The following is a 13,699-nucleotide window of genomic DNA, read 5'->3' on the forward strand; positions in this document are numbered from 1 at the left end:
AAGCCTCCGCGTTTGGCTCAGGTCATGATCTCAGGGTCCTGGGATCGAGCCCCGCACCAGGCTCTCTGCTCAGCAGGGAGCCTGCTTCCCCCTCTCTCTCTGCCTGCCTCTCCATCTACTTGTGATTTCTGTCAAATAAATAAATAAAATCTTAAAAAAAAAAAAAAAAGAATATGATACCTGAACAAAATCCTCTGTCAAAATTAACTAGAATGGGAAGAAGTGCAACTCACTCCTTACCTATACCGAAGACTCAAGCGAGACACTTTCTGGCACTTGCCAGATGTCTGACAGCTCTGTCCAGTAAGGATATGTTCTCCATAAAAGATACAAACCCCGTGAACTCAGTTTTCCGTTTTCATAAATTACATCTAATCAATAATTCTATAAATTAGAAAATCTGGTTAGAAAAGTGATCCTTCTAAAAACTCCCCGCCTAATGGTGTTAACTAAAAGCCTTCTCTGAGCTACCTTGGGACCGACCCCTCAAGGCACTACTTGCCCAAATTCTCATGTCCCCTTTGGTGGGGAGCAGGTGTATGTGGAAACATTTGGTCTGACACTCTCTCCGAAGAGTTGCTATTGGCAGGGAGTCTGGTCATTTTGGTTAATGTTAGCTCCGAGGAAATATTAATCAGGCAAATTATCTACTTGTGCTGCTGGGTGCTCGAGCCTGCGGGGGTGACACGTCCCCCCACTGCGGAAGTGCACAGGAGGGGGCCGAGGAGGCATGCCGCCGGCGGGGGGTGACTACCTGGTATCATGGGCACTGCTGGCGGGTTTGGGTGGTGCAGAGTCGCTGCCCGAGGGGCCGGGGCGAGCGGCGGCGGCGGCCGCAGTGACAGGAGCAGCAGCGAGGCTGCCGTGGCTCCGCGCGTCCGAAGGCACGCTCCGAGTGCTGAGACGAGAAGAGAAGCTTCAGGAACACAGCCGAGAAAACGGACTGGACGCTCCAGTGGTTTTCAGTTAAGAATAAAATAGGGTGAGGAAGTGAAAAAATACTTAAAAATATAAAATGCAAATTTTCTTTTGAGATTCAGGTCTAGGTGTAAAAAAGAAAAAAACTAATTACCTTGAAAAATAATTGTGGTCTTTTCCTAGCAAATACTGTCAAATAAAATTAGCTTTTAAAAAGTGATTCTACAGGGGAGAGAAAAGGCTCACTCCGTCCAGATGCAGAAATGCCACCACATTCAAGGGAGATACTTTGTACTGGAGTTTCAGAACTCGCTTTTGTATTTAAGTCGCTTCAAGGTTATAGACACACGTGAGAGTCAAGACTGGAAAGATCATTCCAGTTCTTCTTCACTTCTACACTGATGTTTAGGATTGTTTTTCAAATGTTTATTATGCTACGCATACTCAAATCTGTTTCCGTAAGGTCATTTTCAAAGAAAGAGAAGGAAAGAATTATTCCAAAGCTGGCCAGCATTTAGTAGCTCGAGGTTACGAACAAGCTGAGAACCTAGGGCACCTGGAAAGGCACAAGTCTGTGGCAAAGCTGCATGTCTTTTTCTCTTGCAAGTAAGGCCCTCCCTGTGGTCTATCTTCGAGAAAATGCAACTCAGAGCATTTAAAACAGTATGAACGAGAACACAGAAACCCCGCTCAGTGGTCAGAGCAAGCATCCAGAAGCTGGCAGAGCGGGAGCGTGCGCCTCAGAGAAGAATCCAGACTGTGACTGGCTAGGCAGGCCCCAAATACCTGAATCCCTCTGGAGTCGGGATGATCAGATGTGGGTTAGGAGGGTCACTGTGGCACCGCGGCACCTTCACAGGACGGGGGCTGTTCCGATGAATAGCTGCCAGGGACAACAGTGACAAAGGCAACTTGTTAGAGGGGTCAAAGGGAAAAGCCAAAGCAGGTCACTACACGTAAACGAGATGGGACTTAACTTTGCTGGTGGCCAAAATAAACCCGTTCTGTAAGTAAGAAAGTCATTATCATGTAAGCAAACATTGTAGAATATGCATTTTTTAAGAACTAATAAAAGGTATTATTATACGTTCAAACTCTGAGCCGTCAAAAATATTTCTGAAATCCTGGAGAGAAAGCACACAATGGACATGAAATAAACAATGTGACCCAGATGGAGACTGAAATGAGGCATCTCTCTAATATTCTTGAAGCGGCTACATTCTTAGAGAGATCCTGGCCCATGCTGACACTTCACTTGGGTTCTGAGTCAGGGACGGCCACAGTCAATTTTCCGAGTACATAGAGTTTTATTTAATTCCTTTAAACCACATAAGGAGGATTAGACATGGTTTAAATGGGTTATTCTTTTTTAGAACGTGTTTTCTTCTCTTCTTTGTTTAAATATTCTGGTAAAAACTAGATAAAATTTAAAAGGCCTTTGCCTAGTGATTACAGAATCGCTGATAATTCTTTCCTGGAACTAGACATCACTGGCATAGCACACGTGTTACATTTGGTCTATTTTGCCCTACACGTGTAATCTTACTTTTGACTCAGTCTTACTTAACCCTCCTTAATTTTTTAAAAGTCATCTCTTCTCTTCATGTGAATGATTTCACTCCATATGTTTTATTTCATCTATATATGCTTTATCCTAAATGGAAATACTTCCTTCTTTGTGATTCTAGTTAGTTTGTTGTCAATAACATAACACAGAAATGACCGAAGTCCCCAAAATGGAGAGATCTGAAGGGGAAACTTGCAAAGCAAAAATCAAGCAATTATTAAGAAAAAATTCAGGCAATTTGTGTCTCTGGCTCACTATATCAACAATTATAATAGTAAATGAAAGAACTCCAATAACAAAGGTAAAAAGAGAAAAAAAAAACAATAAAAATGTTTACAGAAGGAAGGTGATGTCTTTAATTCAGCAAAAATAGTGGGAACTTTGGAGTCAAAAATCACTACAAAACTTCCCCCTTGAGGTGTTAAAAAAGGGAAGATGTGCTGCTAGAACAAGGACGCAAATCTCCCATTCCTCACGTATGACAGAAAGAATTTCTTCTCAGAGTATATATAACAAACTGCTGCAAAACTGGGACATTTCACCAACAAGAAAATCCAAATGGTCAATAAACATAAAATAGATTTCTAATTTCTAATTTCGCTAGTGGCATTTACTACAGAGATGTTTCTCATGGCAAAAGCTAACCAAACAAATGTTCACAAGGAAACGGTGCAAAGAACTACTAACACACCCTTAACGGACACAAGGCAGCCAGTAAGGAGAACGCGGCCGATCTCCACCCAGCAGCAGAGAGGAACTTCACAGTCGTCAGGAAAGGAAAGCAAGACACGAATATCCAACGGGATCCACCTTTCACGCAGTGGAAGCGGCGGCCCTACCTATGCTCGCGTGACGCCGGGGGCATAAAGGAGGCAGGGCCACACGCACCTGCACCACGACAGGAGCGCGCGGAACCCAGGGAAGGTGCCTCCCAGGCTGCTGCCGGCGCTTCCGAGGGTAGCGCTGAGGGAGAGGAGGCCCGCAGGCAGCGGGAAGGACAGCTGGCTGCCCTCCCTTTCACCAAGTGCCCTGGTCAGGAAACAGCACAAAACCGGAGGCAGACTGCCGCCACGCACAGGACGCTGGGGTTTACGAAGCGTAAATGCGGAGCCCTCGTTAGCACCCGATGAGCACTTGCAGACGGGCTCGGCGACAGCGATGTCGTACGCGCAGCCCCAGGTCACCAGGCCGTCTGGCAATCTGACTCTCAGCCGGCGCTGCTTCCACCAAGCCATGTGGCCCAGGAGACAGGGAGCACCTCTGGCCTCCCGGCAGCAGGTAACCAGCCACCCCGCCAGCAGCTGGGGGACGGGCACACGGGTAAGGAGTGATCCCGCCTTAGCAGTGGTTACCCTTCAACCATGGGGGCACGACGGCTTTTGGCTTTCCTCCGTAGTATTTTTCTACCTTGAAATTTTCTACATGTACATTCTCTACATTTCTCTACATACTCTTTCTACGTTGTACTTTTTTTTTTTAATTTTATTTATTTATTTGAAATAGAGAGAGCAAAGGGTGGGAAGGGGGAAAGCGAGCCACAGGCTTTCCGCTGAGCAGGGAGTCTGATGCGGGGCTCGAACCCAGGACCCCAAGATCATGACCTGAGCTGAAGGCAGACGCTTAACTGAGTGAGCCACCCAGGCGCCCCTCCACGTTGCAATTATGCTACCATGAAAATGATTAGTTAAGTATATTATAATAATATTAGTAATGTTATTATATCATTATATTAGTAATGATAGTTAAGTATTTTAAAGTAATGTCAAGTAATGATAAATTGATAAATGTGACAAATGATAAATAATGATAAAATGATAAAGGATAAGTAATTTTAAAGTAATGATAGTTAAGTATTTTTAAAAAGTGATTTTTAGAGCACCTAAGTGGCTCAGTCGGTTAAGTAACTGCCTTCGGCTCAGGTCATAATCCCGGAGTCCTGGGATCGAGTCCCACATGGAGCTCTTAGCTCTGAGGAAACTCTGCTTCTCCCTCTGACCATCTCCCCTCTCACGCTCTCTCGCACTCTCTCTCCTATAAATAAATAAAATCTTTTTTTTAAAAAAAGTAATTTTTACTCAATTACTGATCATGTATATATTCTTAGTGAAATATTTTAGGAGATCAGAAAATCAAAGTTTTTAGGATAATATGATTCATCAAAAGTTCCATAAGAATATAGAAATGCTATAAAATTATAACATTATATAAAATATTCAAAGAGTTTTACAAATGATAACTTTCATTTCATAACAAGCTTTGGAGGAAAAAAAAAGGTATAAAATGAGTAACTAAGTAAATTTTAAAGATAGTGAAACCAAGCATTAAAACCTGGTCTCTGAGATTTTCTGAAGCTAGCAAGCACCCTTGAATACACAGCTCCTGCTCAGTAAGTTTACCATTTATGAATTATTTTATTTTGTAGACTTTAAACTGCTTCAAAATTTCTATGCTTTCATTTCTGGATGTTTATTAGATATAAATAGTTTTGCTTTTACAAACTATCTCAAGAATGGGGGAAGACACAGTCTTTTTCGGATCTATTTGGTTTAAAAGTTTCAACATACTCCATAAAACTGTACGCTAAACTGTCACTGAAAACTATAATGAAAGTGCATCATAGCATAACTTTAACTTGTATTTTTTTGTGTGTTTTTTTTTTTAAGTAAAATCAATGAAAAATTTACACTGTTAGTTCTTAGCTGTGGAGGAAAAAACAAACACATTCTGCTGAGGTGAGGAAGGGGCGGAGCAATTACATTCACTCACCTACGGCAGGAAAAGGCCCTTGTTCCCTAACAGACAGCTGTCTCTCCAAGTCTTTCCTTCCCAGAAGAAGAGATTTTAAGGGGGTGAACAGAATCCTTGTTGGTGTGCAAAATCTTAGTTATTCATTAAACTGTGTAGCTAACACCGCTGGGGGCAGTGCATATCCTCTGCTGGCACTGTCATCTTCCTGCTGGACTCAGAACTGTTCAGAGTTCCCCATATACACACCTCATGCCTGTCCCTGTCATCTTCTTCGATATTGTTGAAGAACTTCTCGACACAGCTGCACCTGTAAGGTGATGGGCCTGCCCAAACCAGGAGGTGCTAGGGGAAATGTTCTAACGGCCGTCTTACCAAGGTACAAACCTGTAACAGGACTGTGTGGCTTTCCTATCACATGGCCAATGCACTCATTCATCAGGGCTTGAAGACTCTAGGGGTGGGAGAGGACAAAGGAAAGAATGTCCATTCTCTCAATGATGCAAGCAGCACAATTAAGCTTTCCACCTACTAAAAGAAATATGCTGTGCTATCCTTAGTAAATACTTTCAAAGTTCATTTGGAAGACTGTAAGTCTAAATAAAAATTAAGCATAAACTGCACATAATTTAAAACAGTAATAATAATATATGCCACTCACTTTTTATTAATAAAAGCGAGTTAGCATTCAACTCCCCATAAGGCAATAATATGCACGAGCAAAGGACTTCTATAATCATTTCTACTATTCGGAGGCTAACAGGATTGAATTCACATGTTGACCATTGTCTTTTTCAGCTGATGGAATGTACTGGAATAACAGTGATAATATTTAACATCTGGCATGCTCTCAAATGAAGCATGATGTAGTGAAACAGCTAATCCTTGTTCTTCATTAAACTGCTAAAAAGCACCAATTAATACATCAGCACTTTATAAAATGTGAAACTGACAAATACTTTAGAAGTGCCAGGCTTCACAGCTATCCTCTGACTAGGTCGGTTGACCAATGTTGTTATAAAAAGAAAAGAACATGGAATATTTTACTATGCTGTTACAAGTACTTTACCTTTCAGCGTTATCATTACAGCTAGGAAAAAATATTTAAGAACAACTATACAAAAATACACAATCCGGAACAGTGATCAACTTATTTCAATAATAATGATGATAATAATAATAATAATAAAACTCCAGAATATTCCATACCAAGAAGTCATCTTCTGGCAAAGCTGAAATAAAGGCAGGTTCAATGGCTTGTAGAAAGTCAAAACCTTGGGTTGCCCACCTGTTACATGAGGAAGTTCAACAGTCATAAAATGAAGAAAACACTGTAGTAGTTTTAGTAGTACTGAAAAGTAATCTGGAAAATTATCATCTAAGAAAAAAACACATTTTTTGACTTTATGTAAATGCCTGGGGTTGAGTAAATTTATAGCATGTGTTGAGAAAAAAAGGACAAACAGCTTCTTAATAAAGGCACTGGTTACCGATTTGTTTCCATTTACATTAAAAAAAGGCTTAAATTTCATGAGGGAAGGGAACAAACACCCCAAAAAACAGCAATCAGAAGACCTGTCCAGGGAAAATGTGAACTCCCATAAAAATGAACCATTATGGAACAATTTTTTTTAAGTTATTCAAATATTACGGGGCTTTCTGTGGTAATAGTTTCATTTAAAAACAAAACAAAGCAAAATCCTATCATTTACGACTTCAAAATGCTCCTTTTTGTGTCATCTGTTCAGAAATCTCACATAAAATATACATATGAAATGCTACCATGCCCACATCCCTCTCATTCCCGCATTTTCCAGATTCACAGGCTGCTCCAAGCTTCACACACACTCTCTCTCTCTGCAGCAGAAGTACTGGCTTACTTGCAGTTCTAGGAAACATCTACTAGGTCATTACCTGGGTCTTGTACCTCGACCACTCTCACATTTAGTGAGGACATAGTTCATCCATTTCCGGGCAAAGCTTATATATTTGTCTCCTATCTTCTGTCTAAACTCTCCAGACATCAAACGAACAACTTCTTTATGATACTGTAAGAAGATTTTGTATATATCAAAAGAAGTAATGACTATACAAATACAAATATCTAAACACTACAATGGCTCATGTTTAATGTCATTTTTCTAAAAACAAAAAACAAAAACCAAATAAAACTCAAATATTTTCAAGAGTATGAAAAGTTCAACAATTGATTAGCTGGGTATAACAGCCAGTGCTCTTCATTGAACACTTTGTCAAAAACAAATGAGGTGCTCTATGTTGGCTAATTGGACATCATAATAATTTTTTTAAAGAGTATGAAGAGTTATAGATATTATGTCTTAAAATGCAGTTTCACCAATGTCTTACCCATAAGTTTAAATTATGAATGCACTTTCATGATATTAAATATCTCTTCAAGAAGGTTTTTAAAATGTAAGTAGAGAGCTTACACACAGTAGCACAAAATAAAAACTGGGAAACTGCTGACAACTTAAAAGGAAACCAACATTTGCGATACTCAGCAATGGATAGGGTGACATTCCTGACGAGCTGGGATTACAACCAGTAAGCTGATTTGCTGTACAAGATTCCTCACGCATTCAGTAAGTTACAGAGCAACTGTGAAATTACACTGTGCTCTTCCCCTTATTTTGTACCTACCTCGAACCCAAAGTTGTAACCCTGAATCATCGCTTCCCGGTAGTACTGCTGCAACGTGACGGACTCAGACTCATCGACTTCGGCATCGAATTCTGAAGTGAACATGTGGTCCACTCGGTCAATGGCATCGCTTATTCTGTTGCAAAGCTCTAGTGCATCATTCTAAAGAGTCCCAAACCATAATTAATCCAAACAAAGCAAATCACCTGGTACTTAACTGTATTTTAGAGGAAGATTTCTTTCATCATCACAGACATTAACCACCATGATGTATTTTGACCATATTTATTCTGGTCACTCAAAAACAAAGGAAATGTATTTTTTATTTATTTTGTTTTAATTTGTATTAGGTATTCTTTAACACCTTATGAAATAAAAGCAGAAAAACATCCATTTGAAATGATAATGCCTCATTGTGGTCTTTGAATACATGCTTTCATCTTTAATATTTTGTATATCAACCACCAGCTACTTTTTCCCCTGGGCAGTAGCTGAAGTATGATTTCAACTGAACAGGAATTCAATCCAACAGGAATGCTGTATCGTCCTTTATGTCTCCCTGACACTCCCTAGTTCAGGGGTTCTCAGTTGGGGTCTCAGTTGGGGTCAATTTTACGCAAGGGGACACGGGCAATCCTATTTTGGTTGTCAACTTGGGGAGATGGGATGAGAAATCTACTGGCAACTAGCGTGTAGCGATCAGAGATGCTGCTAAACATCCTACGAGATAGGACAACTGCCAAATCAAAGAATTATTGACCCAAAACATCAATATTGCTGAGGCTGGAAAACCGTGTCCTAGTTCAGGCTGTGCTGTCTCCCTAAGCAGGACGATAATCACCCCAAACGGGACCCCCTTCCACTCACCCTTAAACACACACATATGGACACATGTCTCCACTGGGCAATTCTCCTACAGGCTTTTCCGAAATATTCTTCCTAAACATTTAAATACTCTTTGAGGCTTAGACAAAATAAAATCCCAAAGCTCTCGATAGCCTTATTTTTGCCTACCTGATTTTACCAGCCTTATCTTCCATGACCTTCCACCATGCACAAAAGATCTAGTCAGATCAGACTACTGGATAGTCAGCGAGCATCCCCAGTACCCTGACCCAGGGACGCTGATGCTCAAGTGTTCCTTCCCAGTTTTTATCTTCTGAAATCCTCCAAAGTGAAATGCCTCCATGATGGCAACTCCCAGATGCAACCACGAGGATCTAATGTCTCCCCATTCGGTACTTCAGTGCTAGCTCAGGTTGCACTGAATTCACCAAATTCCTTACACTCAAGAATAATCAGTATCTTACAGAATTCTGCACTCTCCAGTCTATGGACTTAGACTAAAAGAAAAGACAAAAGTCCCCTACACTGGCATTCAAGTGGGAGGGCAATCAAGGAGAGAACGTGTTTCTAGGTAAATGAGACAAGTCAGCCTGACAGAAGAAACAATCGCTTATCAAACTACTTATGGTTTCAAGAAGTGCTTATTCTTCAAGAAGTCAAGCCCTAATGTGACCAAGTTGGTATAACTGATGGGCTGTGGTAAGTGTGGTTCAGACCAAGACCGATGAACAGAAAACAAGGCAGACATGGCAAAACCAGGAAATAATGGGAAAAGGTGAGGCTCTGGCTTGCCCTGAACTCTGAACGCCTAGTGCCTGTCTACAAGCGTCTTACTCTACTACATTTAATTTGGCTGGATTATCATCAGTTAAATAAAAGAAATAAATCTCCTCTTTGGTCACACATTACAAATTTGGAGTACCTCTAGCAAACACCCCTGACTGCTAAAGAAGAAAGAAACCTGCATTAGGAGTGAAGAGACCTAAATTCCAGTATCAGCTTGGCTACTAACCAACCATGCGGCCATTCAGAAGTCACATATCTGATCAAAATTCTATCCCTTCCAATTCCAACATTCTACAGTTCCCAGAGAGATCTGGGAGGTTGCAGTGAAGACACGGGACAATGTGCACCGGGAAGAGGGAGAATGGTTAGCAGCCACGTAAGACTTCGGGTCCCTCGGGTAGGATGACACTGTCGCACACAGAAGCCTTCCCAGTGCCACCTGCACACACGAATCAAGGAGCTCAGGCGGAGTGCTGGGGACGTACCTTTAGCTGCTGCAAAGCTCTGGCAATGACCGGCTGACTGGATGTCTGCTCCTGGCGGAGAGTCAGGAGTCCCTCGATGGACTGCTGGAAGGTTTTTCTCTGGCTGGTGAGCTGGGCCGACTGCATGACCACGAGTAAAAGATTATCCACCTGGGAGGAGAATCAAGCACGGGGCTTAAAAACAGACCCACCTACTGTTTCCCGCGCTCGGTCAATCCCTAGCCCCAAAACAGCGCCAACCTCGTCAGGGCGGCCGGGCCAGGAGCCCCGGGGTCAGAAAGGAGTTGGCGAGCACAGCTGCTCCCTGCGGTGGGAGCCGTGCGCTGCGGCGGGCACCGCCGCCTGAGGTCTCCCCACAACGCGGAAGAATCCCAAGGAATCGAGCTGGCACAGCGTCTCGCAAACATCCTAGAACCGCAAGTGACTCAGACTCCTACAGCAGTGTGCGTGTGTGCACGTGTGAGTGCATGTGTTCGTGTCCGTGCGTGTGTGTGTTGGAGCGGCCTGTGAAGCTGGAAAATGCAGGACTGAGAGGGTGAGAGGCGTCGCCTTCCACGAGACAGACAAAATCGACACTTTGTTATCTTTTTCTTCTAAGTGACAGTCACTGCAGTATCGTGCATAGACGTGTGGGTGATGTGATCAGAGTTACGTGTAACGGTCATCTCAGAGCACCAAAACACACGTGTGCACATGGTGCACACGCACACACACAGACCTGGAGGAGGGAAAGTGAGGCTGGAGGCAAGGAACTGAGAGTGAAACACCGGACTGGGTCAGGACCGGGATGACAAAATCTGACCGTGGCAGTGGCTCTGGCTGCAGGGAAAGTGTCACTGATGGGAAACGCTTCCAGTGTGTTAGGGCTGGTGATGAGCAGGCAGGGTAAAAAGATGAGTCTATGTTAACTGTCACATTCTGGTTTCAACAACTGAGTGGCCAGAGCAGCATCTGGTGACACATGGAGCACAAGCAGAGAGATCGTGTGAAGTCAAGAGGACAGTAAGCCAGCGTGCTCAACGCTGGTCGGGCCCGTCTGGGGCCCGTCTGAGGCACACGCGAGCCCTCAGCACCACTGTCCCGAGGGGAACACAGACAACATGAGAGCCTTCCCACGGGTTTCAATCAATGAATTCTACAAATCACCATGGGATCCCTATTGGGTGGGTAGATAGCATTGTAGCCTTTACTACAATGTTAACTAATAACAAGTAAACCAGAGTACGTGAAGAAGCAGAATTTTCGAATTGCAAATTCAATGAGGGAGAGAATTCCTTTTAGATCATAAGCATACAGATCACGGCTGAACTAAGGAAAGATATAAAGATTTCCAATAATCCAATACAATTTAACACACAGAATTTGAAGGAACGTTTTAGTACAAGTTGTGATATAACATTTTTGGAACATTGAGGCATATTTTGGAGAGGTCTACACTTGAGACTCCAATCACTCAGGAGCTGCTAACAACTTATTTTCCCTAAAAATATTTTCAGAAAGTAATCCTGCTTCAAGGTAGGGGTGGGAGGCGTGGACATGGGACTGGGGGTGGCACACCTGCATGCTTCTCAGGGTGTCGACAGTCTCCACCTGAGGCACGATTTTCACCGGCTGAGCTTCCCACGTGGCCCAGCTGTCTTCCGGACCCAGAGCGCGGTCACTGTGCTTGGTGAGCAGGAGATGGGCATCAATCAGGGCGTCATCTGACTCCTTGGAGCAATCCTTTCCCGCGGCTGCATTGAGGAACTGCAAAATAATGCTCTTCTCCGTGGCAAGATTGCCTGGAACAAACACCTGCAAGTTTTCTAAGCCAGGAATCTGCACCTGCAGAAGAAATGATCCCACATCTTAGACTGGGGAATGTCACCTATTATAAAAGTGTTATTTGAAATAAACAGAACTAGACAAAGACAAGCGGGTGCGGCGAGGCAGCGCTGAGGACACTGCAGGGAGCCCCAGCCCCCTGTGCCTGGAGCAGGATGGGGGCAGGCTGGGGTGGGGCATGGGAGTGCCGTGCGGCAGGCCTGGGAAGGCCCCTCCACTCACTGAGCGTCCTCTAACTGTTTTATTTTCAAGAAGCAAGAAAACACCCGTCAGGGGAGGCACGCCAGCCTAAAACAGCTTGTCAGTGCTACTTTGTGATGCTTACAGAAGGTCACCTGACTAAGCAAAAAGGCAAAAAAGGTTAGTACGGAGTCACTAATCATTCTTGGTGAGGACATCCTAAGAAGCCTTTTAAAGATCACTTTAACAAGGAGCACATACATGACACTGTTGTGCAAATCACAATAACTGCAGGGAGGATAAAACTGTGGGCCTGGGACCAAATTTCCAGGAACAATAGCATACACAGAATCTAAGTACTAAGTCTCAAACAAATGGTAGCAAAGATGAGGACTCAGAAAGGGGCTCTAGTGATGGAGCTGGGCACTGACGGCCGAAGTCCCTGTAAAAACTGAAGTGTTTCAGAAAATGTGAGGGTAAAAACAAAACGACTTAAAAATCAATTATTAGGAGTGCCTGGGTGGTTCAGTCAGTTAAGCATCTGCCTTCGGTTCAGGTCTGGGATCAAGCCCCATATAGGGCTCCCTGCTCAGTGGAGAGTCTGCTTCCCGCCCCCCCACCCCGTCCCGTCTCCCCAGGTACACACATGTGCATGCTCTCTTCCTCTCTCTCAAATACACGAATAAAATCTTTTAAAAAATCAGTTATTTTGGAGCACCTGGGTGGCTCAGTGGGTTAAGCCTCTGCCTCCGACTCAGGTCATAATCTCAGGGTCCTGGGATCGAGCCCCACATCGGGCTCTCTGCTCAGCAGGGAGCCTGCTTCCTCCTCTCTCTCTCTCTCTCTGCCTGCCTCTCTGCCTACTTGTGATCTCTGTCTGTCAAATAAAGAAAATCTTTAAAAAAAAAAAAAAAAGATTTTCTTTATTTGACAGAGAGAAAGACAGCGAGAGAGAGAACATAAGCATGGGGAGAGGGAGAGAGAGAAGCAGGCTTCCCACAGAGGAGGAAGCCCAACACCGGCCTCGATCCCAGGACCCTGAGATTGTGACCTGAGCAGAAGGCAGCTGCTTAACGACTGAGCCACCCAGGCGTCCCAACTAATTTTAATACAGTATGAATAAATATTTGGCTACTTTATCTGCATTCTAATAGTAAGTTAGTAAATACGAAAAACTTTGTTTTTCTGATTATTTCATTGAAAAATTATGAGAAAGTCTTATTACTGGGATCAATATATAGCCAGCAAAGCCTAAAATATTTACTACATGGACCATGAAGAGAAGGTTTTCCTGTTTTAGAAAAAAACAAGAAAGGCATAATATTCCAATTATACCATCTTTAATATTTACCTTAACATACTGTTTTGATTTCAGAACGTCCAGAAGGTCTCTAACTGGGGCTGAAAATATGAACTCTGCTGCTATTTCCAGGTCCTAGGATCACAGTTACAAAGAAACTTCTTTAGGGTTAGCTTGTTAAAAAAAATGAGGCAAAAGAAAAATTTTTAAAAATCAATTGGGATAGTTAACTCACCTTTCTCAACATTTTAGCAAATCCAAGTGCCTTGGAGGCTCTTTCCCTAGCTTCGTGAAAGAGCTCCTTCAGTGCTCGACTAATCTCTATAACCGATCTCCTGCCAAGTTGATGAAAATCCAGTTAGAGTGCATTAGAGTAATTAAGAAATA

The 13,699-nt window shown here is 43.0% G+C and overlaps 1 protein-coding gene across 4 annotated transcripts in view; it reads right to left on the reverse strand.

Moving 5' to 3' along the window:
• MAP3K4 (mitogen-activated protein kinase kinase kinase 4) overlaps positions 1 to 13,699 on the reverse strand; it is a 112,755-nt gene that overhangs the window by 17,563 nt on the left and 81,493 nt on the right. For 2 of the 4 annotated variants that reach the window (XM_044242723.1, XM_044242714.1), the window contains exons 8-16: positions 13,548 to 13,647; positions 13,364 to 13,447; positions 11,566 to 11,832; positions 10,009 to 10,158; positions 7,892 to 8,053; positions 7,145 to 7,278; positions 6,440 to 6,518; positions 5,606 to 5,684; positions 1,705 to 1,801 (exon numbers count right to left, since the gene is read on the reverse strand). In XM_044242723.1, coding sequence (XP_044098658.1) covers positions 1,705 to 1,801; positions 5,606 to 5,684; positions 6,440 to 6,518; positions 7,145 to 7,278; positions 7,892 to 8,053; positions 10,009 to 10,158; positions 11,566 to 11,832; positions 13,364 to 13,447; positions 13,548 to 13,647 — 1,152 coding nt within the window. Of the gene's footprint in view, positions 1 to 754; positions 899 to 1,704; positions 1,802 to 5,605; positions 5,685 to 6,439; positions 6,519 to 7,144; positions 7,279 to 7,891; positions 8,054 to 10,008; positions 10,159 to 11,565; positions 11,833 to 13,363; positions 13,448 to 13,547; positions 13,648 to 13,699 lie in introns of all 4 variants that reach the window. The other 2 variants (XM_044242741.1, XM_044242731.1) reach the window with 2 other exon arrangements.

This window comes from Neovison vison, chromosome 1 (assembly GCF_020171115.1).
Source record: "Neovison vison isolate M4711 chromosome 1, ASM_NN_V1, whole genome shotgun sequence".
Lineage (NCBI taxonomy): Eukaryota > Metazoa > Chordata > Mammalia > Carnivora > Mustelidae > Neogale > Neogale vison.